This window comes from Dryas octopetala, chromosome 4 (assembly GCF_963921425.1).
Source record: "Dryas octopetala chromosome 4, drDryOcto1.1, whole genome shotgun sequence".
NCBI classification, from domain to species: domain Eukaryota; kingdom Viridiplantae; phylum Streptophyta; class Magnoliopsida; order Rosales; family Rosaceae; genus Dryas; species Dryas octopetala.
In genome coordinates this window covers 23,026,768-23,053,245 of record NC_141369.1, presented here as the reverse complement: position 1 = coordinate 23,053,245, position 26,478 = coordinate 23,026,768, and the positions used below count along the sequence as shown (strand labels likewise).

The 26,478-nt window shown below is 38.0% G+C and overlaps 4 protein-coding genes across 7 annotated transcripts; 2 read left to right on the top strand and 2 right to left on the bottom strand.

Moving 5' to 3' along the window:
- Positions 1–1,865: 1,865 nt before the first annotated feature.
- On the bottom strand, positions 1,866–4,136 carry LOC147288407 (Galactose oxidase/kelch repeat superfamily protein). The gene has a single exon (XM_086241645.1). It carries the CDS (start codon positions 3,653–3,655, stop codon positions 2,339–2,341), a length of 1,317 nt encoding a protein of 438 aa, XP_086097771.1. The 5' UTR covers positions 3,656–4,136; the 3' UTR covers positions 1,866–2,338.
- A 3,667-nt stretch (positions 4,137–7,803) lies between these two features.
- Positions 7,804–10,954, top strand: LOC147288406 (alpha/beta-Hydrolases superfamily protein). Its single transcript, XM_086239097.1, has 6 exons — positions 7,804–8,341; positions 8,476–8,512; positions 8,991–9,227; positions 9,337–9,384; positions 10,091–10,557; positions 10,680–10,954. The coding sequence occupies exons 1-6, from the start codon at positions 8,034–8,036 to the stop codon at positions 10,750–10,752; spliced, it is 1,170 nt and encodes a 389-aa protein (XP_086095223.1). The 5' UTR covers positions 7,804–8,033; the 3' UTR covers positions 10,753–10,954.
- A 696-nt stretch (positions 10,955–11,650) lies between these two features.
- LOC147288405 (DNA/RNA polymerases superfamily protein) lies at positions 11,651–20,728 on the top strand. Of its 4 annotated transcripts, none has more exons than XR_015121651.1 (20): positions 11,651–12,747; positions 13,109–13,318; positions 13,413–13,546; positions 13,630–13,696; positions 14,037–14,095; positions 14,672–14,789; positions 14,902–15,015; positions 15,304–15,435; positions 15,521–15,937; positions 16,630–16,680; positions 17,365–17,435; positions 17,592–17,676; positions 17,925–18,077; positions 18,207–18,281; positions 18,406–18,495; positions 18,605–18,652; positions 19,425–19,539; positions 19,692–19,795; positions 19,960–20,225; positions 20,345–20,728. XR_015121651.1 is itself a non-coding variant. In XM_086239045.1 (19 exons), exons 1-19 carry the CDS (start codon positions 11,824–11,826, stop codon positions 20,068–20,070), a joined length of 3,078 nt encoding a protein of 1,025 aa, XP_086095171.1. In that variant the 5' UTR covers positions 11,651–11,823; the 3' UTR covers positions 20,071–20,728. The 4 variants fall into 4 exon arrangements, 2 of the variants coding, with proteins under 2 accessions (XP_086095171.1, XP_086095172.1); XR_015121650.1 differs by having other exon boundaries at positions 20,315–20,728; XM_086239045.1 differs by having other exon boundaries at positions 19,960–20,728.
- Positions 20,729–20,997: 269 nt separating this feature from the next.
- On the bottom strand, positions 20,998–26,403 carry LOC147288404 (SMAD/FHA domain-containing protein). The gene is made up of 12 exons (XM_086240300.1): positions 25,949–26,403; positions 25,773–25,858; positions 25,576–25,655; positions 25,401–25,456; positions 25,266–25,314; positions 24,995–25,141; positions 24,727–24,822; positions 23,206–23,319; positions 22,922–23,052; positions 22,398–22,636; positions 21,474–22,283; positions 20,998–21,301 (listed from the first exon to the last, which is right to left on the bottom strand). The coding sequence occupies exons 1-12, from the start codon at positions 26,350–26,352 to the stop codon at positions 21,252–21,254; spliced, it is 2,262 nt and encodes a 753-aa protein (XP_086096426.1). The 5' UTR covers positions 26,353–26,403; the 3' UTR covers positions 20,998–21,251.
- Positions 26,404–26,478: the final 75 nt, after the last annotated feature.

Genomic DNA, 26,478 nt, shown 5'->3' with positions numbered 1-26,478 from the left:
ACTCATCCAATTAAAGGTTTATTTAGCCGTACTTTTAAAATGCCTAAAAGAGTTATCAATGAGTTAAAAGTTGTTCTAGTAGCATTTGGTAGAAATAGCTGAAAGAACTTATAGTAGTAGAAATTTATAGTTCTTTACTCAAAAGTATCTATCCTACATATGAGCTCCCCGAGTTCGAAACCCCGGCCTCCTTAATATCATTCCAAACAAAAAAAAAAAAACCCAGCAAATAGATAGAGATATTCACATGAAAAAGAATGAAATTTAGCAACAGCTATCTAAAGAGAAATGGACACATGGACATGGACAAAGTCGGCTCCTTTTACCAATATATTGTCTCTGTCTCCATAATTCTTTAGATATTTTGATAGTTATCCGAATACTACTACTAATCTACCCACTAAACCGAGGCAGGAGCACAAACCAGACGCTAGAACCAACCTTTGCTGGTTCGGAGTAAGCTACCACTTCACTTAGACACAATAAAAATGTCGGAGGGGCATCCTCATGTAATTAACACTCTTAAAATGTGTACCCACGTAAATTATGTACGGAATGAAGCTTTTTAGATTTGGGAACTTGCATCATTAAAACTGTACAGAAATTATGTACAAATTGGTGTTACCGAAGCCTGAGACCCAAGAAAAAAAAAAAACTGTCATCATTAAAGGGCTTTTGCTGTTGGACTTTGATAAGCAAAGACCCATGTTGCTAAGTTGTGAGCTACAAAGGCCCATGTTGATGGGGATAGACTCATGGACCCAGTGGACTAGGATTGGATCTTAACCATTCCAAAGAACAGGTCCATGTTATATGAAAACCTTCCTTTGCAAGAGAAAAACTTACCTACAACATCTTATTCTCGAAATGAATACATGCACTGTAATTATTTTCATCAGACCCAAGCTGTCAATGTCATTGTAGCTAACAGCTACTACAGCAAGTCAGTAGACAAAGTAAGGGTCTACCGAGGGTGCAACTCGGTCGGGTTGAAAGGTCAATTCATGTTTTATTTTTTGGATTCAGGTTTAGATGGATTGCAAATAAGTGAACCCATTATAATCCAACCTCAATTCGGGTTGGGCTCGAGTTGTCCAATATCTTTGGGTTGGACTCAATCCGTAAAATCAAATAACAGATTGGTTATCAACTTGTGAAAAAAAATATATATATATCTTATTAAAAGTATAACACAATTACCTCAAGTAATCAATCACCATAGTTCAAAACTTTAAATATCGGCTATGTTTAAATAAAAAATACCTTCAAGACTTCTATATACATAAAGATAAAATAATAATAACATCACAACCATATGTCTACCAAACATCATAATTTAAATTTTATTCCACATAAAAATATATATTTTGAGCTCCTTTTAAATCTCTAGTTCATATTCAATAACAATATATAAACTAAATATTATGTTACTAATGTAAACTAAAATGTAATATAATATATAAATTATAGCATAATACTAATACAAATCGAGTTCGAAATTCGGGTTGGCAATTCGGGCTCGGGTTCGGCTTGGGCTTGGGCGCGTATGATCTCTACCCAAGCTCAACCCAAAAAATTTGAGTTGAGGTCGGGTTCGGGTTCGGATTCGGGTGGGTTTTGATTTCTTCAAACCCTCCCACACGGGTTCAAACACCGGGTTGGGTTCGGGCAGGCTCGGGTTCACCTGGCCCAAGTTGCACCCCTAGGTTTACCACATGCATCTTGTTACATAATGAAAAGCTTCAGGAATCCAAACTATGAAATGAACCTAATCTGGTTCAAATGAAGAAAGTTACTCAGTTTAGCCTGAACCAATGGAATTGATCACAGAAAACAAATTTATATCAAGAAGACCACAGAGCATATGAAATAAATTATTAGATGGTAAATTAATAAAATGAGCAAGGTACATTAAGAATTTAAGACTTTAAGATATACACAAGTTGGATTTGTTAATAGTTTCAAAAGGTGTACAAGAGTTGGGAAAATTGCCTTCTTACAGTTCTTCCCCCGAGAACATATTCCACTAACAACCCCAGCCCTCGTCTCCAACCAAAACCTTGCTCAATCATTAGGCATCACAGAACCCTTGTATGAGGTAATATCACCAACTGTAGTCTATAAAGTCTCATTGAAAAAAATGGTTTCCTGGGATGGCACCCATATTGCCAATCCACGTTACATAGCCATGGAACTTAAATGATTAGCCAACAAGCCCAGTGTCGAATCCCTGGAGCATCAATACGTAGAAGTAGATAGGAATGGATCAGGAGAAATATGCCAACTGGACACGATATCCCCTCTACTAAAACAAGAACTGCAAAGCAAAATTTTCTGTTCAGTAGATGGAAGCATCAAATCTTGGCTCATAGAAACAAACCTGGCTGTTGTATGACGGAAGATCACAGCCTGCAATCCAGGACCACGCCTTCTTATCCACGTCATAAAGGAGGCCCTTCCCTTGGTTCCAAGATGTGAAGCAAATCAAGTTATCCTGTCCAGAGCACTCAAATCTCTCAGCTGATAACCTTAACAGAGATCGGAAATACTTTGGTGGCATCCTGCTGATCTCCACCCATAATAATTTAGCATGGTCCAATTCCCAAATTCTCATGCTCTGAAGAGTACTATAAAGACCAATCCTTCCAACTAGAAACAGACGCTTCTGGGTGCCAGCAACCAAATAACCATCCAATAGAGATCGCGGGAACCTAGCTGGAATGTGTTCCCAGTATCCTGTGTCCAGCCGATACATCATCAGGCCAAGTGGAGAAAGGGTTTCCAGATATAATCTGGAGTCACAATATGCCATCTTTGAGGAGCAAAGATTAACTGCAGGCATTATCTGGTGAATTGACCAAATATTGAGCTTCGAATCATACACTTCAGTGGGCAATGATCTGTCACCATAAATATCACTAGTGGCTATAACTTTAAATGACTGATCCTTCCGATCAACAACCATTATCAGCTGCCTTTGCTGATTATAATGCATACTTGGCAATGTCCTCCAAGTTTGTGTAAGAGGATTACAAACTAAGGTTTTAAAAGTTAAACCATCAAGCCCAGAAAAACAAACCAGACCAGCAGAAGAGCCAACCAACCAGAACGCCCACTGTGGCAAAAATGTGAATGGAATCCTGTACCATGTTTTTAATGGCAAGCTGAAGACTGAGCATTGTGGGGTCTGAGAGTTCTTCCAAAATGTGAGAAGACAAGGCCCATGAGATGGCACTTGTGAGTGAAACTTAAGAAAGCTTCTATCTTGTAGAATTGTATTCCACCGTTTACAAACACATCGGAGTCTAAATATCATAAAGGGCGGAACCCTAGCTAATATCTCATTCAACAAGTCCTCGGGCAACATTGCCCATATATTATCCTCCATTTGAACATCTGGGTGAACCGCTTTACCAAAAGTAGCAGCCGTTTCCTCATCTAGTCCTCGCGGTTTTGTCTTAATCACCTTTTGCCTCAAAGGGCTAGTGTTTCTTGATCTTGCACAACTCAAAGGACTAGTATTCCTCGACCCACCACCTCGAAGAGGTGAAACTTGATTGGGGCACCTATCATCTTCACGAGGAGACCCATTTTCTACAGATTTCGGACTAGATTCTACAGTCCCAGATTCAGATGATCCCCCAGTACCATCCATGATGGTAAAATCCTATCTAACCCAATATTTACCTCGACGAACCCAATTGATAACTCTTATTCATGTTTCGCACCCCAAAAGATAAAAACTTTCAATGCCAACCATAAATTTCCAGAATCAAATAAGAAAACCCATAATTCAAATACTACTAAGAATCATGGCATAGAACCAGCATTACAGTTCAGATTGAAAAAACAAGAAAAACCCTACTAATCTTCGGTCAGATCCAAAATTGATAATCTTGTAGATTGCAAGATGGCTCAAGTTAAACATAAAATTTTGTTGGGCACAGATCAGTTACCATTGCAAATTGAAGCCCTTTTGCCTTGTGATTTGAGATGGGTCACCTCGGGAGTCAAGAATCTTCTATGGTTCTGTTTGGTGAAAGAAACTTGTTGCAGCATAGATGAGAAAGATTTAGACATAGAAATGAGAGGAAAACCTGGGCCTAACTTGAAGGTTTCTTTCATTTGTGATTGATTTACTTCGTCACTATTTGACAAAATGGACAAGGAAGAATTCATCATATATGTGTTTGCAGGTCGTTAATCTGCTGCAGAGTAATTTGCATGATGTTGATGTCTAGCCAAGTAGAGGGTGCCACGTCAAAGATTGAAATGTGTCAAAGGGTTGATTTTCTATATTGCCTGTTAATGACATTGTTTGACTAAATCACTTTGGATATTGGACGGTCAGGATTGACTTTTAGGTGTGATTGTGTAAGCAGCAAATACATAGCGTATTCTGACCCAAAAAGTAAATTACCTCTTTGGGTTTCTTATACAGATTATTGGGCTCCACTAAGCTGCTGGTACTTTTGTTGTTGGGCTCCACTTATGTTCTAGTGGTTGTTGAAAGTGTGAAACTTTAATCTACAGAATGTACCAAACGAATACATTGTTCTTTACTAAATGTCAACCCTATGCGAAACTGTCTCTCTGTGTTATGGAGGAGCAGGCTGAGAGGAGAGGGTTCTTAGATCTTGATTTGGTGCAACCTTCATATCTCAAATATAAATGAGTTACGAACCTTATCCCATAATGAGTCTGTTATATATTCAAGACTCCTTGAAACTTAAGTTTGTTACTTAGACCGCAAGTTCTTCTTTTTCATGCGTTGTCTCTTTAATTGTCGCTCACTCTTTGGGGTACTACTGGAGCTTCAACTCATCTCTCGAATGAGTCTTTTTCCTTAATTGGGCTCTTCTCTAAAAGGGTTCATCCTCAACTGGGCCTCGGAATTGGGCTGCAAAATATTTCCCTCACGCCCTACATAAACCTTTTATTTTTATATTAAAGTAAGATCTTGTGAAATGTTACACCAAACTCAATATTAGAATGTAAATTAGAGCTTATGGCCAAACTCAATATTAGGATATAAATCTTGCTAAATTTTACTGCAGAGAAGAGTATTATAAATTTATAATGAATGTAACCTATATATGTATAGGCCCATATATATTTTTGTTCATGGTCCTATATTTTTTGTTCATTCTCCTATATAATATAGCTGCATTGTGTTCAGTGTATTTATTCATTTGTATACTGGTTAATGAATATAAAACTCAAGAAAGAATATGCAAATAGTTCTAGCTACATTGTTTTCTAACTTTTGAGATAACTGGAGAAAATCCAATGTCATCTTTAGCAATGATTGAGCAAGTTTACTATGCATGAGTTAAGAGGTTTACTCCAAACAGAGCCACATAAGGATCTATGGCTGAAAGCCATTTCCTTATGCCTTTGTTACTTTGGAAGTTGTGGATTTCCCTCCATCTGCTTCTTTTACTTTGAAACATTAGATTGGTAATCTCTCATTCCTGCAACACGGATGTTTTCTGTGTGGTAGCTTGAGCATACAACTATACAAGTACCTTTACCACAACATTACTAGGGTACCTCCTTTATACCCTCTTAATTTAGAGCCTTGTATGCTTGTAGTCATTCACTTCTATTAACCGCTTATGAAAAATGATTCTGGTAGCCTGGTGCCCAGGAGATTCTGCTTTATGAAATTGTGAATTATTGAATAGACAACTCAAATTTTACCTCCATTGGGATTCTGGGAACAAGCCCAAAAGGTGTCATACTAGTATGTTACTATATCAAAGATTCAAAATTAAATGACAAAAGAGTCCATGGCAAGCCCAATAGCCCAGAAGTACTCAGCAGATTGTACCTGAATCTGATCGGCCACAGCCAACAGGCAACTAGCAACTACCATTAGTCAAGAACCAAATTACCAATCAATAACTTCCTTGTAGGCATTTACTTACCACAAGTCACATGATACAAAGTAAAGCATTAGAAGATGAATTAGTTTCTTGCTGGAAATTGTAGGAGGATGTAGTGCTTCAAAATCAAGCATGTTATGTCTGTGGTATGAGAAATTCTTTTATGAGATATGTCTTATGAGCCATCATTTCATAATGAGGTAAAACTCACAAACATGAGACGTACCTTATTATGAGAGAATACTCCATAAAACATGTCTTATTCAAAAGTTAGTGCTACAGTCCACTTGAAATTCTGAATTTGTGAGCTCCATAGTCTATACTTTGAATCTGTTCAATTCTTATTTAAAATGGTATACAATACATTATACATGTTAGGTGTGAAGGCTGGCCCATGAAAAGCAATAACAACCTGAAAATAAACAGATAACCTTCATTTTCATGTTGTCTCATGGACAGTGTTACACTGATATGGTCCTATGGAGCCATTCTTCTAAAGATTGTCTAAAAAACCCTCACTAAATGTCAAAATGTTAAGAGTTGCAATAATGAGAAGTTTCCGGGTCAGTCTCGTCAAATTGCCGGCTGCCTCCAGGTTTATTGGGCCTTTATGGGTTGTGGGCCGGCTTAGGACTACCACTAAACCGACCCGTTTGGTTCGTTTTTGACTAATCACGACCAAGTTCACTCACAACCCGAATAACAATCAAAGAATCGGACTCCAATTTTGTATTTTTTTACTTAAAAAAAAAAAATTTGGACCCCATAATTCTGGTGTGAGTCCACTTCCCTATTCCGCAATAGATGACTATTTAATTAAAATTTTAATAAATTGATAAGAAAAATGACTGAGATTGTATTATAGAATAACTTATCTATTCCCCTATATGATATTACATGGTATCCTCACCCTATCTTATTAATAATAATGCTAGTTGTCCCACATTTATATCTCACCTGATGTGTCATTACTTTACTGGAAGTGTATTTCCTTTTTCTTTTTTAGATTTTATTTTTTAATTTGTAGTGTCCAATGTATGAATGTCATGTAAGATGGTATGAAATTGTGGTATAAAAATGTGATAAGTGTAGCATTACTGTCTTATTAATTGGCTCTCTCTCTTCTCTTATCATCTTTCTCTTGTCTCTTATCTCTATATCTCTCTTCAATGGATACTACATCACTATAACATGAACATACGTAAATTTTTTCTATATTATTAGGGTGCAAAAATGTTGTCAGGCTAACTTTGAATTCAAATAAATGGTCTTTTTGTCCAATCATGCGTACACCAATCACCCAAATTTAAATAAATTACCATATATAACCGAAAAGTTTTAGCACATAAATACAAACAATCTAGAAGATTTCAACCCTAATTTTAAGTTTGAGAAATGTTAGTGTCTGTTTTCGAAAATATGTAAATAATCGACAATTATATTAAAAAAAGTTAATTGTTATGAATCTCACATTCCCTCAACAGAATCTCCCACACTAATTTTTCTTTATAGAGTTTTACAACAACCCAATTACCTAATCGACTAAAAGACACACAAATACACAAAAACAGCTCTCCTATGACGGACTTGTCCACAGACAGCCATGGTCCAGCCATTACAAACTGATCCAAAAAAAAAAAAAAAAAAAAGTCTATCCTAAATTTCCTAGTCCTCTCAAAACACAAAAACAAAATTATTACGTTGCCAATCTGGATTTGGCAGTAGCGAAAAAACCCACAGCTTCCCAAAAGGATCAGTGGACCACTGTCGCCCCGAGAGGACACGTGTCGGCCCAGCAAAGCGCGTGCAGGTACTTGTATCTCAAATCACCATCACTGGACCACAGCCCCCGCCAGGCTCTGTCAACTTTAATCATTTTTCACACGTGGTGTCCTCCATTTCCACGCCGGAAAAACCTCCGTTCTCACTTCTCTCTCTGTCAACCTCTCAGAAATTCATTTTTCTGAATTCCGAACCCTAGAAACTCATTTTCTCTACACTTTCCCACCAACCAAACACCGATTTTAAACCTTATATTTACCGTTTCAACTTCGTTTCTGAGACTATTTCAGTATTTCTGCTGCGGATGTAAATGAGCTTAAATCTAATTTTTGTTTTATAATATTTTATTTTTGGGGCGTTGAGATGGGGGCGGTGACGTCATCGATGGCGGCCAAATTCGCGTTTTTTCCGCCGAATCCGCCGTCGTACGGACTGGAGGAGGAGGGGGAGGAAGGAAGCGGGAAGCTGAAGATGACCGGGGTGCCTACCAGGGCAAACGTCGACGTTTTGAAGCTCCGGACCAAGAGAGGGAACGACGTCGTTGCTTTATACTTTAAGAACCCCTCGGCCTCGCTCACTGTTCTTCACTCGCACGGTAACGCGGCTGATCTGGGTCAGATGTACGAGTTGTTCAGTGAGCTCAGTCTTCACCTCCGAGTGAACTTGTTGGGGTCAGTGAAAAACATCTAGTTCAATATTTGTGTGTTTCTATGTTTATTTGCATAATTATGTGTATGTATTTGTGTGTTTATGCGTTGAAAATTTTTGAACTTTATGGGTGTGTGCGTGTGTGTGTGTTTTGTAGGTATGATTATTCGGGGTACGGGCAGTCTTCTGGGAAGGTATGGGATTTGAATTTGTATTGATTTGTTTGGATGCCCAGAAAACGTCGCTCCAGTAGGGGGGGGGGGGGGAGACTGGAAATTTTCAATTTTTATCGTTTTATATCATCTATATTTTAATTTTGGTTTCTAAGAAATGGAAAATTTAAGTAAATATGAATGATGCAGTAAAGTTCTGGGCTAAGGTAAGTTTAGGTCTACAATGTGACAATTCTTTGATAATTTAATTTCAGTAGGGTTTCCTTTCTTGCAATTTCCATCAGAGGGAAATGAAAATTCAATTTGGTGGTCCAAAACACTTTAGACCAAATGATGCATCCATTAGTTGAGTTTTTCATCCAACTTTTTTCTTTCTAAAAAAATATTTTCTTCTTTCTTAGTAACCAGATTGAGCATTAGATAACCGAAATGAAGTCTTAGCTATAATTGGTTAGGAGAATGTTCAAAATAAGATATATATTCTTTCCCTTCTGGACAGCCGAGTGAGCAAAACACTTATGCTGACATAGAAGCTGCATATAGATGCCTTGTGGAGAAGTACGGTGCAAAGGAGGAAGATGTTATCTTATACGGGCAATCAGTTGGTAGTGGGCCCACTCTAGATCTAGCATCCCGGTTGCCGAGATTGAGGGCGGTGGTTCTTCACAGTCCAATCATGTCTGGCCTTCGAGTCATGTATCCGGTGAAGCGAACATACTGGTTTGACATTTATAAGGTTCTTAGACTTTATAAATTGCTCAGGTTTTGACTGTTTGATGCTTAATTTTTCACAACATTTGGAACTGTATGCACATTAATGGTAGTTTTTTCCCTTCATGGTGCAGAACATTGACAAGATACCCTTGGTCAATTGTCCTGTTCTGGTGATTCATGTGAGTACCTCTTTTTCTTTAAATCATAAGCTATATTTTCCGATACTTTTTCGAATCTAAATATGGCATGGTTTTAAAGTAGATTGATGGCTTAACAGATTGGTTACGTCATTGGACTTCAAAACATGCACTGATGCACTAGCAGCACTTCATCTATGCTTGTTCAAATTTTACTGAACCCTAAACCAAATTTAACAATTTTAACTATCTTGCATGGCTCTCTCCCCCTTTTTGAACAGCCAATTTAATCCATTGAACTGGATACTTGGACAGATATAACTTCATTGTGCCATTATGGTACTAAGTGTTCCAGAATCTAGGTGGATGTGGGTCCCAAGCACCATATGGGTTCAAAATGGTTTTACACAAGATGACTTATTTATTTATTTTTTAAAACGAAAAGGCTTGAGCTTCATTTGGGTATGAAATGAAATTGTAATATAGTTAAGTTCTTATTGATTTGATGTGCATTAAAGTAAGGTCTAAAAGGGATGCCCTTTTGATATAAATGCGCATACCTTTGTGATCTCTCTTTTTCCAGTTGCCAGCCTGTTCTTAATTCATTAGATAGCATTTCTTCGCAACGCAGATTGTATAGCATATAAAGTACATTCCTTGAGTTATGGTATCATTCATTATATGGTTAGCTTTTGAAGCATACTTATTGTCCAGGCCATTTTGTTCTGTGTTTGCCTGTTGCCTGCAGGGGACGGCTGATGATGTTGTGGATTGGTCCCATGGAAAGCAGCTTTGGGAACATTGTAAGGAGAAGTATGAACCATTATGGATAAAAGGAGGGAATCATTGTGACTTGGAGCTCTACCCACAGTACATAAAGCATCTCAAGAAGTTTGTATCGACCATCGAGAAACATCCACACCTGAGAAATAGATCTGGGCCAATTACTGATCAGCCACGGAGAAGCACTGACATTAGGGATAAATCTTGGTCCAGCACAGATCACAGAGAGATATCTAGAACAAGTACTGACCATAGAGAAAACCCTAGGGTAAGCACAGATCTCAGAGAGAAGTCAAGGGCCAGCACTGATAAGAGAGAGAGATCAAGAAAGAGTGTTGATAACCCTGAAAAAGCAAGGATTAGCATGGATCAGCCAGAAAAATCAAGGAATAGCATAGATCAGCCAGAGAAAGCAAGGAATAGCATTGACCGGTTAGCTATAACTGAATGTGTTTTTTTCACCCCATGCATGCTTTTTCTTTCTGAAACTCAATCATGCACAAGATCTTATACAACTCAAGTTTTCTGACTGTTGAAATTTATTTTGATGGCAGCTTTGGAGAGATGTTCAGATCGGTTGGATTGTGCAATATTGATTGTTTTAGGCCCACAGCGACCAGTGTATGAAGAGAAATGAGATCAGTTCACAAATTGAATCCATATTCTGCCTCGCTTCTATTTATTTTATTGGTTAATGGGGTGGTTTGGGTGATAATATAAATGCCATTGTTTCTCATTCTTAAGAGGAAAAATAGGAAATTTATTAGACCAGGCAAATTATGTATCTCAGTTAATTCTTATTCCACTTAATAAATCTAACCTCTCTCTCTCACTCTCTCTCAGTTTTGATGTGGCATGATTGTTCTATCCAAGTTTTTATAAGAGAGTCAAATTTAAAGTAATAAAAGCACCACAAAATTTAATGGAAAGCAAGAGTCCTTCAAAAAATTGGCTCAAGGGGCATATAGTTTAATATCATTTGATCAATGGTGCGGATTGGTTATCTGTAAGATGTCGTGGTGCTGTAAATTGAAGCTAGGTTTTAATGCTAAAATGACAAGTAACAATCACATCTTGGGTCTAATAAGCTCTTTGAAACTTGATGAATAAAACCATCTTGTAAAATGGATGCACACCACTTTTAATATGGTAGCTCAAGGTTTATAAGCCTTTTCAATTGCTTAAATGACATTTCACCCGCAAGGTTGTGAGCATCATCATGCTCTAATCAATAAAAGTTCCTTATGGTAAGGTGTATTTCTTGATCTCAAGTTTATGGTGTTTTTTATATTAGCCAAGAGTTTAAACAAATGTGAGAGACTACACCTGACTTGGTCATTGGCGGGATGAGATTTGAGTACCGCTCATGTTTAAATAAATCTTATTTATCATTTTAAATAATTGGTTAGTCCCAGATCAGCTATAAAAGAAATGAGAAATTAGTCCACATCATCAATAAAAGTTCCAGCACATTATCGTGAAATTACACATATTAAGCCCCCAAAAATCCGAACAGAAGCGCAAAGGCAGGGTTTAAGAAAGGGTTGAGGGCTTAAGGGCTTAAGGCGGCTGTTAGCGTACTACTCCCTCTCTCTGTCTCTATGAATTCCATTCCTTCTTCGACCCATTTCCTCTGGTCCCATCTTCATCATCACTTTCACCGATTAGTTTTTTCAAGAAAAATTTGATTATAATTTGATGTCCAGCAGCCAAATCCCACTCTCCCCTGCAAACCTCAGCACGGATTTTACATTTCTTATCCCCATTTTTTTCCACAGAAGCCCATCAATGATATCCACAACTGTGTGGAGAAGCTTTGCTAAGCAAGCCATTTCGAGGAACCAGAGGTTTCATCTCAACTCGCAATCTTTTTCACGAGCTTATAGCCTTCTGGGACTTCGCCAAGAATCTATTTTCCCAGAAAATTTTAGGCCCTTTGACCTGAGTTATCGCTCAATTTTGGGGTTTCCGGAGGTGGGTTTTTGTCGAAAAGGTGAAGTTTCTTCACGTGAGGATTATATGTGCAGGCCCAGTTTTTCGTACGTGAGGAATACGAGTGGGTTGAATGGGTCTGGTCCCAAAGGGTATGCGAGCGTAGCTGAGGCGGTTTCTTCCTCCACTGATGTTGAGGAAGATGTGTCTATTGTTGATGAAATGCAAGAATTATTGCAACAAATGAGGATAGAGGAGAAGAGGCAGGGCATACATAGGTGGCGGATTCGGCAAAATAGAGTGAGAGGAATGGGGCAAGGGAAGTACCTCTTTCTTAAGAGAAGACAAATAAAGCTTGAGACTGAAGCGTGGGAACAGGCAGCGAAAGAGTACAGGGAGCTTATGATGGACATGTGTGAGCATAAGTTAGCACCCAATTTGCCATACATGAAGTCTTTGTTTCTTGGCTGGTTTGAGCCTCTGCGCGATGCCATTGCCAAAGACCAAGACTCAATCCGGCTGAGGAAGAATAAGCCAGCTTACGCTCCCTATTTTCATCTTTTACCAGCTGATATGATGTCGGTTATTACAATGCATAAGTTGATGGGATTGTTGATGACCGGATGCGAACATGGAGCTTGCAGGGTTGTAGCGGCTGCTTGCACGATAGGTGATGCCATTGAACAGGAGGTGTGAACTTTTATTCTTCATGGATGTTTTAATTTGGTTTCTGCTACTCGTTAAATAGTCAATGCACCTCCAATTTGTTTTTTAGTTTCATTTATCTTTGCTGGAATCCAGATAATGCTGGTGCCATAGTGAAAATTCATACTTTTCCCTTTGTTTCAAAGCATGTTACCATTTGTGTGGATATGGACTTGAGGCAGGTTCTGATATCGAAACCTTAGTGCCTTGCTCTTTGTTTCTTATTGTTCTTTAGCTGCACTAAGTAAAGCATCATTCCTAAGGCTTGGTTTTCTTACTCTACACAGTGTCATCCACCCATCTCTCTTAGGATGAACACTGATGTATCACTACTTCAATGCATCAGGTTAGAATACACAATTTCTTGGAAAAGACGAAAAAGAAAAAGGTTGATAAACATCAGGTAAATGGAGAGTCTGATGCTGTAATGAAGGAACAAAAGCAGTTGAATAAAAAGGTCACTAATTTGATGAAAAAACAAAAACTGAAAGCAGTGAGACAGATAGTGAGGGGATTTGATGATTCAAAACCCTGGAGCCAGGAAGCCAAGGCTAAGGTTTGCATGGTCTTTTTTTTTTACTGGTAAAATGCTCTCACCGTTTTATTTATTTGCATTCTAAAAGGGTGCTCTTTCCCTGTGTACTTTTCAGGTCGGTAGTCGTCTGATTGAATTACTGACTCAGACAGCTTTTATACAACCCCCGGCTGATCAGTTAGCAGATGGTCCACCAGATATACGACCTGCATTTGTACACACATTTAAGACTGTGGCGAAAAATGCAAAGTATTTATTAGTCTGTCTTATCAATAAGTCTATACCACCCCTCCCCTCCCAAATAGTTTTATAGTGTTGTGTCCTTTCAACAGGAATGTCAGCAGAAAATTTGGTGTTATTGAATGTGATCCTCTTGTCCTCAAAGGCCTTGAGAAAACAGTAAGTAAATCCAATCCTTTTTCCTTTCTGTTATTCTTGAAAAAATTTAAGTTGCCTGTTTACACTTGGCACTTGGCACCTATTTTATCCATTTCTTCTTTTCAGTATCTAGGAAAGTGGTAGATAAAACATTTTGATAATATTGAAATTGATTGAAAGGTAATAACATAGTCTGTAGAGTGTTGTTCATTTGCTCCTGGCAGGTGATGCGGTGTTGGTTATCTACTTGTATAAAATTCTTATGTCCTCCTGCCAAAGGAAACACCTTGAGAAGTTTTTGCAGGATTCTTTTTTTCTTCTTTAGTGCTTGATATATTAATCATTGTTACTGTTTAAACAGGCAAGGCACATGGTGATTCCTTGTATGCCCATGTTGGTACCCCCAGTGAACTGGACAGGGTATGTTAGTTTCAGTTCTGTGTTACCATTTAAATTTTTTTACTTGATGTTCATATGTAACCAGATTGTAGGTTTTGTGATTCATAAACTTGGTACTGGATGGAATGGTGTGTATATAAGTTGTTCTATTATTTTTTTATTGCTATCCCCCTCACCCACTCCTCCCATCCCCCTGTTATGATCATCAGATACAAATTAAAACCTAAAAGTAAGGGGTGCGTTGAGTAGGGGGTGAAAATAGAATTACCCCAGTGAGAAAACTTGTATTCTTGTGGGTATGAGCTGTAGATGGAGAGTAGGATTTGATATAGAAAATAGAATAGGATTACTCTTCCAGGAAATTCAAACTTCAAAGGTGGCATGATTCAACTTTTGTAGTGCACATGAACATAGAAAATAGGAATTCAACCTTTTAAGTTCCATGTGTGGGTTTGCTAACCAATCAGGACGAACAAAAAAAAAAAAATCCTATTTAGGTGTTTTACTTCTGTTTAGATCTTTTGAGACAGATTTTCCGATTACTTTGGTTGATATAGGTTAAGCTCTTTATTTCACATTACTTTGGGTCTTTTGAAGTTATGACAAAGGAGGGCACTTTATCCTACCATCCTATGTCATGCGCACTCATGGAGCTAGACAGCAGCGTGAAGCAATTAAGAGGACTCCGACGGTGCAACTGGAACCAGTTTTTAAGGTTTGTATGCATGCATGACTTTTTCATTATGAGATCCTTTATGGAACTCAACCAATATGAAGAGTGTGTACCTGTCTAATGTGTTGATTCTCATATGTGTTCTTCTGGCCAGGCCCTGGATACTCTTGGAAATACCAGATGGAGGGTTAATAAGAGGGTACTTAGTGTTGTAGATAGAATATGGGCTAGTGGAGGCTGTCTCGCTGATTTGGTGGACCGGAAGGATGTAAGTTCATTTATCAGTCATATTTTTTTTGCCTTTATTTAAAATATTTCTAGTTATAATGTACTTGCCTAACTGACTTTAATTGGTTTGGGAAATTCAACTAACTGATTATGTGAGAGGAGCCGAGCCAAACTGGTTGGTTTAATCAGTATTTGAATTTTTTGCTCACTCGTCACTCCTACTTCATTTTACTTCCAAACTATTAATATCAATCTTGTGCTATCTAAGGCAAGTATGATTTATTGAAATTGATATGAAACTGTTTTTCTTGAACTTTCCACATTTCAGGTTCCTTTGCCAGAGAAACCAGATACTGAAGATGAAACACTGCTTAAGAAATGGAAATGGAAAGTGAAGTCTGTGACGAAAGAGAACAGGGAGAGACATTCACAGCGTTGTGACGTAGAACTTAAACTTGCTGTAAGATTTATTTCACTTCCTGTGAAGTCAGTGACCATATCATACTTAGAATAGAATATATGAAACTCATTTTACTGGGGAGCAGGTAGCACGGAAGATGAAGGATGAAGAAGGTTTTTACTATCCACACAATCTTGACTTTCGGGGTCGTGCATATCCTATGCACCCATACTTGAATCATCTTGGTTCAGATCTATGCCGGGGAATTTTAGAGTTTGCAGAGGGCCGCCCCCTTGGAAAGTCAGGCTTACGTTGGCTGAAGATACACTTGGCAAATCTCTATGCTGGTGGTGTGGACAAATTATCTTGTGAGGGTCGAATAGCTTTTACCGAGAATCATTTGGATGATATATTTGATTCTGTGGACAGACCACTAGAAGGAAGGCGCTGGTGGTTGAAGGCAGAAGATCCATTTCAGTGTTTTTCTGTGTGCATTGGCCTTACTGAAGCTCTGCGAAGCTCTTCTCCGGAAACATTTATTTCACATATCCCTGTACATCAGGTACTTTTACATTGACATTGCACTAGATCTAGGTCTCATGAGAATTCTTTTAGATTTCTATTTTTACCTCAAGGCTAGGGGATATCAGTTGACAGAGGGAGTATCCCAAATAATCTACTAGTTCTGGATTTTAAAATGGTCACAAACATGTATAATGGAGATTTTGTATTCTAGATCTTATTCGTTTGTTAAAGTTATAAAAAAATTAAACTGGAAAAGAAAAAAAAAGGAAGATTAATGTGATCAGAGCCTTGTGTAAAGGTAGCTATAGCATACAGTTCCAATTTGTTTTATGCATATATTGTCTTTGCAGGAATTGTTCACACATGCATATATACTGTCTTTTTTTTTATTAATTTTTTTTATGTGTAACCCAATTCTTATGGGATTTATTTCTTATAGTAATAATCTCCTTCCTTCAGGTCTATGTAGTAACAACCTAAGAAGTAAGTTTAGGTGGGCTTGTTTCTATTAGTTTGAGTACTTGGATACTGGAATTACCACTTATGGTAGCCTATAGGGCCTTTATCAGGTGATTTCGATGTTTCACAAATGGGGGACTGTTGTCTTAATCACATTCATTGCTCTTTTTGAAATATGAATTTTGTGTCTCATTCTCATAAAAGGTGATAACCGTGATATAATCTGGAATATCTTGTTTACCTTTCTTCCATTTATCTCATGTTCTCTAGGATGGCTCTTGCAATGGTTTACAACACTATGCTGCCCTTGGAAGAGACAAGGTAATTTCTTTCTCTCAATTTTATTTTTGAGAATACATGGGTCGCTTTTGTTTGCGTTGGTTTCCTGCTTCCCATAGAAAAAACCCAAAACTCCAGTTTTTGGAGGAATCATGTAAGCCTCTCAATAAGGGGATTCCAAAGATAATCTAGTTTGAGTAGTTTTGAGAGGACTCTAGTTTGCCTATTAGTGCCTTCCAAATGTAGGTTTGTTGACTTTTTTGCTTCCTATATCAGGTTTGAAGACATGTTCTAAGTTGGCATTCATGTTGGCTGTTAATTGTAAAATTATGAATTATGCACATCTCCAAGGTGTTAGTAACACTTGGTAGACAGTGGTTAAAAAACAAACACATAGTAGTACCGATCAGTCAAGCAAGTTTATTGAAGTACTCATGAAATTGATCATCAAAATAGCTTGTTAATTTCAGTGGTTTACTGACAAGAAGTGATTTTCAGTGGAATACATCCATTTTTTTGTCCTTTATTTTGTCAATCTAGCAGCATCGGAATGAGATTACTATATTTAATTTTGTTGAATGCCTACTCTCTCTCTCTCTCTCTCTCTCTTTTCCTCCCTCCCTCCCTCCCTCCCTCTCCTTTATCTACCTATTGTATAGCAGAAACTGTATGCATATGTTTTCAGATGTCTGTGTACTATTTTCTCATTGAAAATTTTCCATTCAGTTGGGAGCAGCTGCTGTCAATCTGGTTGCAGGAGAGAAACCTGCAGATGTTTACTCAGGAATAGCTGCTAGGTAAGTAGTTTATGAGAAAAGTTACTGTCACATAATGGGTATTGAACCTCTTCAATTTCACACATGAGTATTACCTGTCTCACTTTCCATAGAAACTATCATCATGTCATGAATAAGTAATTTAATGATGAAAAAAGTGTCATGTTCACGATGCAGGGTACTGGAGATCATGCAGAAGGATGCACATAGGGATCCTGAAGTTTTTCCAGATGCATTGCGTGCAAAAGTATTAATTAATCAGGTTGATTTTACAGCAGTTTACAGTCTTTTGGCCGAAAAAATTGGATAAGCTAATATAGGAATTAATATCATTCAGTTTCATTACAAAATTAATTTGTGTTCTAATTGACCAAAACACGTGTGCTTTACTCATATATCAGAAAATATAAGGTTGTTATCTAATTTCTGTGTGTAAATTGACTTTTTCGTATGGCTACCTGTTTATATCGTGTAACTGATAGTTGATCCTGATGGCTGGACATCATTTAGGTGGATAGGAAATTGGTGAAGCAGACTGTGATGACGTCAGTATATGGTGTCACTTACATTGGTGCTCGGGATCAAATCAAGAGGAGGTTGAAGGAACGCGGTTCCATTTCAGATGATGCAGAAGTCTTTGGTTGTTCTTGTTATGCCGCAAAGGTAACGGAAACTTATTCATATTGTCATCGCCTCACTTTTTTCTTCAGTATATAATAGGAATGCTTCTCAGATGCACACCTGCGTGTATGAGGATTTTATCCTAAATGACAAATTCTGTATTATTGGCAGACCACCTTAACTGCTTTAGGTGAGATGTTTGAAGCTGCACGAAGTATCATGAGCTGGCTTGGCGATTGTGCAAAAGTTTGTACCAGATTTCTTTCTTTTCTTCATTAATTTCTCCCAATGATTTCTTATGTTTGGATATTTTTGTCTTGATCTGCAGTTTATTGTATGAAATAATGACTGTAAGCTTGAATGTGAACAGATAATTGCAGCTGAAAATCAGCCAGTACGGTGGACAACTCCACTTGGACTTCCAGTTGTGCAACCTTACCGTATATTTGGAAGGCATCTTGTGAGTATTACAAACTTGGCTGAGTCAACAATGGTCATCAATATTCTTATCATATTCATAATTGCTAAAAGGTTAAATCAAGCCACTAAGCTTTTGGTAAATATTGCAGATTAAAACTTCCCTTCAAGTTTTAACATTACAGCAAGAAACAGAAAAGGTACTTTACTTATCTTCGTTGGGGATTCTGTCATATTGCTCTTATATGCCATTTAGTGTTACTTTCCAGCTCACACTCTTATGTTGCTTACCATCACACATTAAGTTGAGATATCTATGGATTTTCTTGTTTATTACTGGAAGGATTTTGCTAGGATCATATCATCTTATTTAATTTTATATGTGGGACACATTCCATGTGCTTTACCCCTATTTTCTTTACTTTGTACAATTTGATATCCAATATTTGGAATTTCTGCACCTGGGTTATGCAATTCTTCACCTCCTGTCCCAGAAGGTGACACTAGACATCTTTTTCCCCTCATCTCACTGGTTCTTTAATTCTTTAAATTAATATTCGGTTGCAAGCTTCTTTCTACAGAACTATGGTAGTGACCCCAATGGTTGATTCATTTTTAAGTAAGCAACTCCTCAGTTTTACGTCACATTTTAGAGGGAAAAATCTTGTTTTGTACTGGCTAGCTACCATATATGTGAGGACATTCTTGCTAAAACTGAATGTGGAATACTGAAGACTCCTTGAATCCCAATTCGAAATGATAAAATGTAGACCTAGAGTTTATGTTTACACCATCCTTAAAAGCATGGAAGTTATCTTTGGCTTGCCCGCTTGTTTTTTTTTTTTTTTTTTTTAAATCACATAACATGGTTTATGGCCAGAAAATTTAAGAGAGAACTACCAACAGTATTGGTTTAATATTTGAGATTTTCGAGCCTCAAATCTTAAACTTAAATGTTTTTCTCTATTATAGGTTATGGTCAAGAGGCAGAGGACTGCTTTCCCGCCAAATTTTGTTCATTCCCTCGATAGTTCTCATATGATGATGACTGCGGTTGCCTGTAAAAAGGCAGGCTTAAACTTTGCAGGTATCTTCTTGTGTACTCCATCTTAATTAGCTGCTCCTCTCTCTCTCTCTCTCTCTCTCTCTCTCTCTCTCTCTCTCTCTCTCTTTCACACACATACACATACACATACACACTACACTTATAATGGCTGTGTATATAACATATGATTACAGGAGTTCATGACTCGTACTGGACACATGCTTGCGATGTGGATGAAATGAACAGGATACTTCGGGAAAAGTTTGTCGAACTATATGAGACTCCAATACTCGAGAATGTACTGTATCTTCTACTTTGAAATGCTCATTCAAGTGTAATTTGAAATTGAGAAATGATTATGCCATCGTGAAGCATCCCCCAACTGCATTTTTTGAAGATGTAAACATTTTAATTTTGTTATCTTGTGTCATTGATCTAACCCATCATCTGTTTTGTGTGCAGTTGTTGGAGAGCTTTCAGCAGTCCTTTCCTACATTAACTTTCCCCCCCTTGCCTGAACGGGGTGACTTTGATTTAAGGGATGTGCTACAGTCACCTTATTTCTTTAACTGATAGATGCAGGGTTATCTTCATTTTAAACTACCTCTGCCTCCATTAGCATTCTGCCTCTGGCGTTCACTCTGTTTCTATCTACAAGCATGGAAGCAGGTTGAAGGAGAACCCTAGTAGAGTCGCTGCATTATGGGTTTAGGAAAGTCCCATCGATGGTATGTTGTCAGTGCACTTCATTCAGCTTGAACTAGCTTTGTGACACCCTTGTACAGCCATTTTTTACATGTATGCGTATGTGTAGTAGAAGATAATCCGAGGTTGATACATCAAGCAGGCTTCTTTGAGGGAAGCTGAGAAAAAAGATGTTGGGATCCTTGCTACAGCTATTCAACATTCCATTGGATTCTTGCGAAGTATGTAAAGCTGTGGCTGATTTGAGCAGTAAACTAGTCTAAAGACGGCTAGGAGGACCATGTCTTGTTGCAGGTTGCTGATGAAGATAGTTTATTTTATTTGTTTTTTACTGCAACAATGTCGGTGTAATTGCATTATTTGTACCTCTTCTAGGGTTTTGAATTTGATATCATGGCCCAATTTTATGTCAATATGTTTCTTCTTTCCTTGTAAATTTGAGAGACAAGTTTGGTTGATTAAATTTGTAATTACTGGGGAACAATTGGTTTACAGTTTATATCAATATACAAGTTTATGAGCTCTTTGGAATTAGACTGTTGAAAAGTGATTGTATGTAGCTATGTGCCTTGCTGAATAAAAGACCTGTTATACAGATTTTCCTGCGAGACATGAATTTTCATAACCAAAAACAAGTGGCAAAGAAAATCCCACTACCACTGCGAACTTTTTGAAAGGCAGAAATTGGAAGCGTAGCCCAACTTTTTTTAAAGTATATGCACATGCAGTATTGGAATAATTTACAGCTGGGCATCAGTGCCTAATTTGCTGTTTCATTGTCTTGCTGACCAGGTATTATCAATCTATATCTTCATATTAGAGAATGATTCAAAATCGAGTCTAACAATTCTCAACCTGTTTTTTTTGTTTTTCTTTAACAAAAAAGAAAAGAAAACACATTTAACAATAGGAGGAGGGCCCTGGCCAAAAAAAAAAAAAAAAACAATAGGAGGAGGGCTACCTTCAACTGTCAGCGTGTCTCCCAATTTCAATTTGATAGATGACATTTAGGCACATAAATGATCGTTCAAGAACAAACTGTCACCACACTAGTAGCCATAACGATCATTCAAGGACGTTCGTCCATCACCAGATTGTCCTGCATGAGATATAAAGATCAAAACTATCATTAAACAAGCTTTTTTTCTAAATAAAAAAGAAAGCAACAATCGGTATTCTCACCACCACCACCACCCCCACCTCAAAAAAAAGAAAAGAAAAAAAAAGGTAATAAAGAAGAACATGGAATCAAAATAGATTATTAGATTTACCTTCAGGAGGCACCCACGTTTCATCAGAATTAGTATCAAGAAATGAAGGTTTTTCGGGCCCGAGTACTCTTTTTGGCTTTTTATCCTTGCTCAATTGTTTCCCTTCTAAAATGTGTTGGCCCACATCATCTGATGCATAATAGCCTCTTTCATGTTTTAACAGCAGTGCCACAGCATCCTCTACCACAAGTTCTGGTCCTGTGGATGATGTCAACTGTTGACGAGAACCATTGTCATTACCTTCAGAATCATGAACTTGTTTCCGCTTCCTTATAATCAAACCAGGGGCAGCATTTTCAATCCCAGATTCCAGGTTAACTTTCGTGTCACCATCATTGTCCAAAATCTTCTTCCTATCTTTATAGTCAACAAATCCAACAACCTCATGCTCACTTGAAGGTGCTGCCTCTTGATGACCCTCCTCTATTTTTTTGTCCTCAATAGCCCCTAGCCATTGGGGCTTTGCAACAGTATACACAACTGTTTTGCTTTCAGTTGTATCAGTCACAACCCCAACAGGTTCTGGCTTCTTGCTCGGTTTAATAGTCACATCAGGAGTTCCCTCTTTCTGTATAGAGCCACTTTCTGGTTTTACAGGCTGAAAGCTTTCCTTTGGTTCAATTGGAGGTTGCTTCTTGATGGCAGCAGCAGGAGTTTCAGATTTGTTAGGTCTTGACTCTTGCACTTTCGAATCCCTTTTCTTGGCAGCTTCACCTGTTGGGTCAGCTATCTTCAAAAGGAAGGCTACCCTATCCAATTCGGACTGGAGAGCTAATAGTTCCTTTTGGAGTTGCTCGGTTTTGTCAAGCACTAACAAAAAGGAAATCAGACAATAAGTGGTAGCAAAAAAAGTCACCCATAATCAATTATCAACTCAAACGTACTACATATCTAGCTACATAAACCTAAAGCAAAAGTCCGCACCTAGCTGAGACGAAAGCCCTGACATGTATGCATCCAGTGCATCTCCAGCATCAGTTTCTTCTGTTGTTTTTGATGGCAATTTGTTTTTCTCAATTGAAAGCAAATCTTTCTTGTTTTCCATTTCTTTCACGATCACATCTCTCTTATCAAGAAGTGTATCAGCAGTTTCAATTGATTGGTTTTCACCAGGCTTTTTACCGGAAGGCTTCTTTGTTCGGTCATAGAATTCATCATCATCACTGAAAAGTAACAAATAATTACAGTCAATAACAATAAATCTAATTATGAAGTCATTAATCCTTTCAGAACCATATTGTACTGACAAATAAAGGATGACATTTCTACAGGCATCTAACTTAACAGTTAATCGTGAGAATGAAAAATTCAAGATTGCTGTTATAAGAATACCAGATCAAATCACATGGTCCAAAAATTTTGCGAAGGGGTGATTGAGTTTTCTATTACACACACAACCAACAAACGAATAAAAGTACAACACTTTTGCATAGTGTTTCATACAATACCTCAAGAGTTCTTCATCTTCTTCAGTTGCTCCTTTATTCTTACCACGAGACAGCTTCCCAACACGTGCACCTAAACTTTCTCGAATACTCTCATTCAGTGTTTCTTCCAAATTTTCAAGCTCTTCCATAATCTTTTAACATTTCAACAAAATAACATGTTAACCAGAAAGGTTGGGTTCTTCCCTCACCCCTTTTGGGACTGATGGTCACAAAAATCTTGTATTTATCAACTACTAGTGTAGGAGAAAGGACCAGCATATATGCCTGTTGGCAAAGAATTTTACCTGTGACATTCTTTGTTCATTTCGAGCAATCTGAGTTTGTTGCCCTTGAGTCAACCCACCTTGAGAGATGTCCTTAGCACGAATAGCATCTATCTCTTTCTTCATATGTGCAATCTACAAGCAGAAAAAATATGAGAAAAAAATTCATTACAGAAACAAGAAGTATCTACCAAAGAGCTTAGAAGCTTTATAGAGAATATTTTGTTGAGTTGACAGATTAATATGATTGGTAAGTGGTAACCATTTCAACAACCTAGGTAAAGGGATGAATAAGTCTATAAAAACAAATCTTTTATGATCAACCTATAGAAGTTTGCCAATCTTTAAGACTTTGTATCTTCTCTTTAAAAAACAAATTAAAAGCAATGAGGAGAAGGTCAGTGTTGTCAAAGTGAGGCTGTGAATCATTAACCACAACTTCATGAGAACTACATCATGTAAACAAAGGAGAGGAATTTACATAATTGGGATGACTAATGCTGGTATGCCCAACCTATTAATGGATAGTAGCAACCCATTAACTAGAACTACAAGTGCCACTCTCAACCATTTTTAATTGGTGCACTATTGCTATCATTATAATGCAAGTACATCAATTATTGCTTTCCTCAAACACCAAGCAACAATATACTGTTAACAGGTATATTAGTATGTGACTTTTCTGAAAACCAATTCAAGAACATCTTTCTCAAATATCAAGCAATATACACATATCGAAACAATAATATGTAAACAAGATTGTTGTGTTTTTTGTCTCGTCGGAAATTTCTGGAGGAAGCTACAGGTCTGGCCGAGAGCAATAGGAAGACTGGGCAGTGGGGTAGTTTGGTGTTTTCCTAGTGGGGTACGATTTTGGAAAACAAATAGGACTTGCGCAAGACTTTCCTAGTGTGGGAAGGAGTTCTAAGGGGTTTTCCTTGTGTACAAGGGAATAGAATTAGCTAATAGGTAGATTACCTAATTCTATTAGGATTAGGAATCCATATTGTAATTGGTAAGTCTATGCTCTATAAATAGGCTGCTGCAAGTCTCATAGAAAATATAACTATAGCTAGAGACTTCTAGGGAAGAAACTCAAAGGGAGACTCGGGTTAGAGACTCAAGGGTGAGTGACTTCAAGGGAAGGGTTTTTCAAGAGGGAAAAACACAAGAGAGCTATTTGTGCAAGAGAGAAGAGAGCGGCTGCGAGTTGGGCAGTCTAGGGTTTCAATAAGTTCTTGTACTCTTATTCTATACATAGTGCAGCTGTGATTCTCTAAGGATCACACGGGAACGAAGGCAAAGTCCGCCGAACCTCGATAACAAATCTTGGTGTTCTTTGTGTTTACTTTTGCTGCCATATTGTGTGTTGTTTGCTATATATGTTTTAACTCTAGAATACATCAAGGACAAGATCACAGGGGGTGTTAATTCATTACAAAGATATCTTGAGGGCATAAACCATTGGCAACAAAGGGATCTAACATATGAAGGAAGATAGCATTTCATTGATAAAAAAGCAAGAAGAATTAAACCACTTGCCTTTTCCATTCTTTTAATTATTTTTTCACGGGTTTTTTCCTGCTTATCTGTTAGCTGTCCTTTGAATGTCTGCCAAGTTACTTCCTCACCATCATCCTAAAATTCCAAAACCACACAAGTTAGTAAAGATATGAAAAAATTATTTTCTTTCAATTCATCATCCAAAAGAATGTCATACTTGAAAGAAATAGCAGGATATATAAGGCAGTTCAGGGAAATTTCTATTCACAACACATTTGATGAGGAACTGATCCTAAAATACGCATACCTCAGCTTCTTCAACAGCATCCTCTCCCATGCCCCACGAGATGCCATCAGCAAGACTAGCTTCCAGTCTTGCTCGTTGAAGTGATGCTTCCTGATCTAGTATATCTTCACGCATTTTGGCCACTCTCAAACGTTTCAAGTCTTTTTCCTACAATATAGAACAACACAATGAGCTTTTAGACACATTAATGGGTTGCAATAACTGATCCTCATAATTCGGCTCATATTCTTTCGTAAGACTTAAATCAGAAACAGTAAAATTGAAGTCTTACTGGTGGCATCAACTCAGCTGGTCCTTGGAAGATGTACAAACGAGATGAACTGTGCAAGAAACATAGAAGTTAAGAAGCTGTAGATATCTATGACAAACACAGAAGTCAAGATGATCAAGATAAAATGATACGTACAGCCCGAAACGAATGACATCACCAACATGTAAGTCCACATAAACTTTTTTGTTCACCTGATTATAAGGCAAGAAAAATGGTTACGAAATAAATATAAGATACTAACTTATTGTAACAAGAGCAATTACGACATTCACAGAAGAGAAAGAACAATCAGCTGCAGAGGAATGAATACCTGCGTCTTGTTAACAGAAGTACCATGAGTACTGCCAAGATCATAAATATAAGCCTCTCCACTTCTCTTGAACTGGAGCACTGGCAAAAGAGTGAACATTCAAATTAACAAGTCATCATTATAGATTTAGCCCAAAAAAATTTATCAAATCTATAAGAAAACCAATCATAATTATATACTAATAATGAAGTGCTGACCAGCATGAAAGCGAGAAACGGTGGGGTGCTCCAGTACGAAGTCGCAGAGATCGATACGGCCAAACATGTAAGCCCCTTTCTCATATCTAACGTTTACAATCACAAACAACTTCAACACCAATATACGAGTACGTGAAAAGTTACTTTCTTTGCCAAAAGAAGAAGAAGAAGCTTACACATTGAATTGGTCGATGATAGCACCGTCCTTGAGGACCTCGAGTTGGAACTGGTGGCATGGAGTTCCGCTCCAGGGAGGGGTCGTGTACGGGACCACAAAGCCTTTGGATTGCTGCTGCGAGGTCTGCTTGGCATTTTCCTCGGTTGCTTCTGTGGAATCGGAATTGGAGGAAATGGATTGGGGTTGGTCTTCGGGGACAGTGGTTTCGGATTGTGGAGGGCTAGAGGTTTTGGGAGGTGGAGGGCCCATTGGAGCCTTCATTGTAGTTGCAAAAGAAGAGGTTTCCGCCTGTTCGTTGTCTAGGGTTTTGTCCGGTTCGTTGTTTAGGGTTTCGGCCGGTTCGTTGTTTAGGGTTTCATAATCGGAGGCTGTGGAGGGTAGAGGAGCCATGGCGGTCGTCATTGTCGGAGAGAGAGAGGCGTAGAGAGCGTTTAGAGGCGTCGACCGCCAAATTTTGTGGGCTTGGGCCTATGGGCCGGGCTTAGCTTATGGCGCTTATTAGTAACGTTGCAAATTAGCAACGGCGTC

Bases quoted from the DNA above. Each gene is read 5' to 3' on its own strand.
- LOC147288407 (XM_086241645.1), bottom strand. From the start codon at position 3,655: ATGGATGGTACTGGGGGATCATCTGAATCTGGGACTGTAGAATCTAGT.
- LOC147288406 (XM_086239097.1), top strand. From the start codon at position 8,034: ATGGGGGCGGTGACGTCATCGATGGCGGCCAAATTCGCGTTTTTTCCG. The intron at 8,513-8,990 runs GTATGGGATTTG...CCTTCTGGACAG, and splicing joins ACGGGCAGTCTTCTGGGAAG to CCGAGTGAGCAAAACACTTA. The intron at 10,558-10,679 runs GTTAGCTATAAC...TTTTGATGGCAG, and splicing joins GCAAGGAATAGCATTGACCG to CTTTGGAGAGATGTTCAGAT.
- LOC147288405 (XM_086239045.1), top strand. From the start codon at position 11,824: ATGTCCAGCAGCCAAATCCCACTCTCCCCTGCAAACCTCAGCACGGAT. The intron at 12,748-13,108 runs GTGTGAACTTTT...TCAATGCATCAG, and splicing joins GTGATGCCATTGAACAGGAG to GTTAGAATACACAATTTCTT. The intron at 15,436-15,520 runs GTAAGATTTATT...ACTGGGGAGCAG, and splicing joins ACGTAGAACTTAAACTTGCT to GTAGCACGGAAGATGAAGGA.
- LOC147288404 (XM_086240300.1), bottom strand. From the start codon at position 26,352: ATGACGACCGCCATGGCTCCTCTACCCTCCACAGCCTCCGATTATGAA. The intron at 25,142-25,265 runs GTAAGACTTCAA...TCTATATTGTAG, and splicing joins CAGCTGAGTTGATGCCACCA to GAAAAAGACTTGAAACGTTT. The intron at 23,053-23,205 runs GTAAAATTCTTT...AAATGTTAAAAG, and splicing joins ATGAACAAAGAATGTCACAG to ATTATGGAAGAGCTTGAAAA.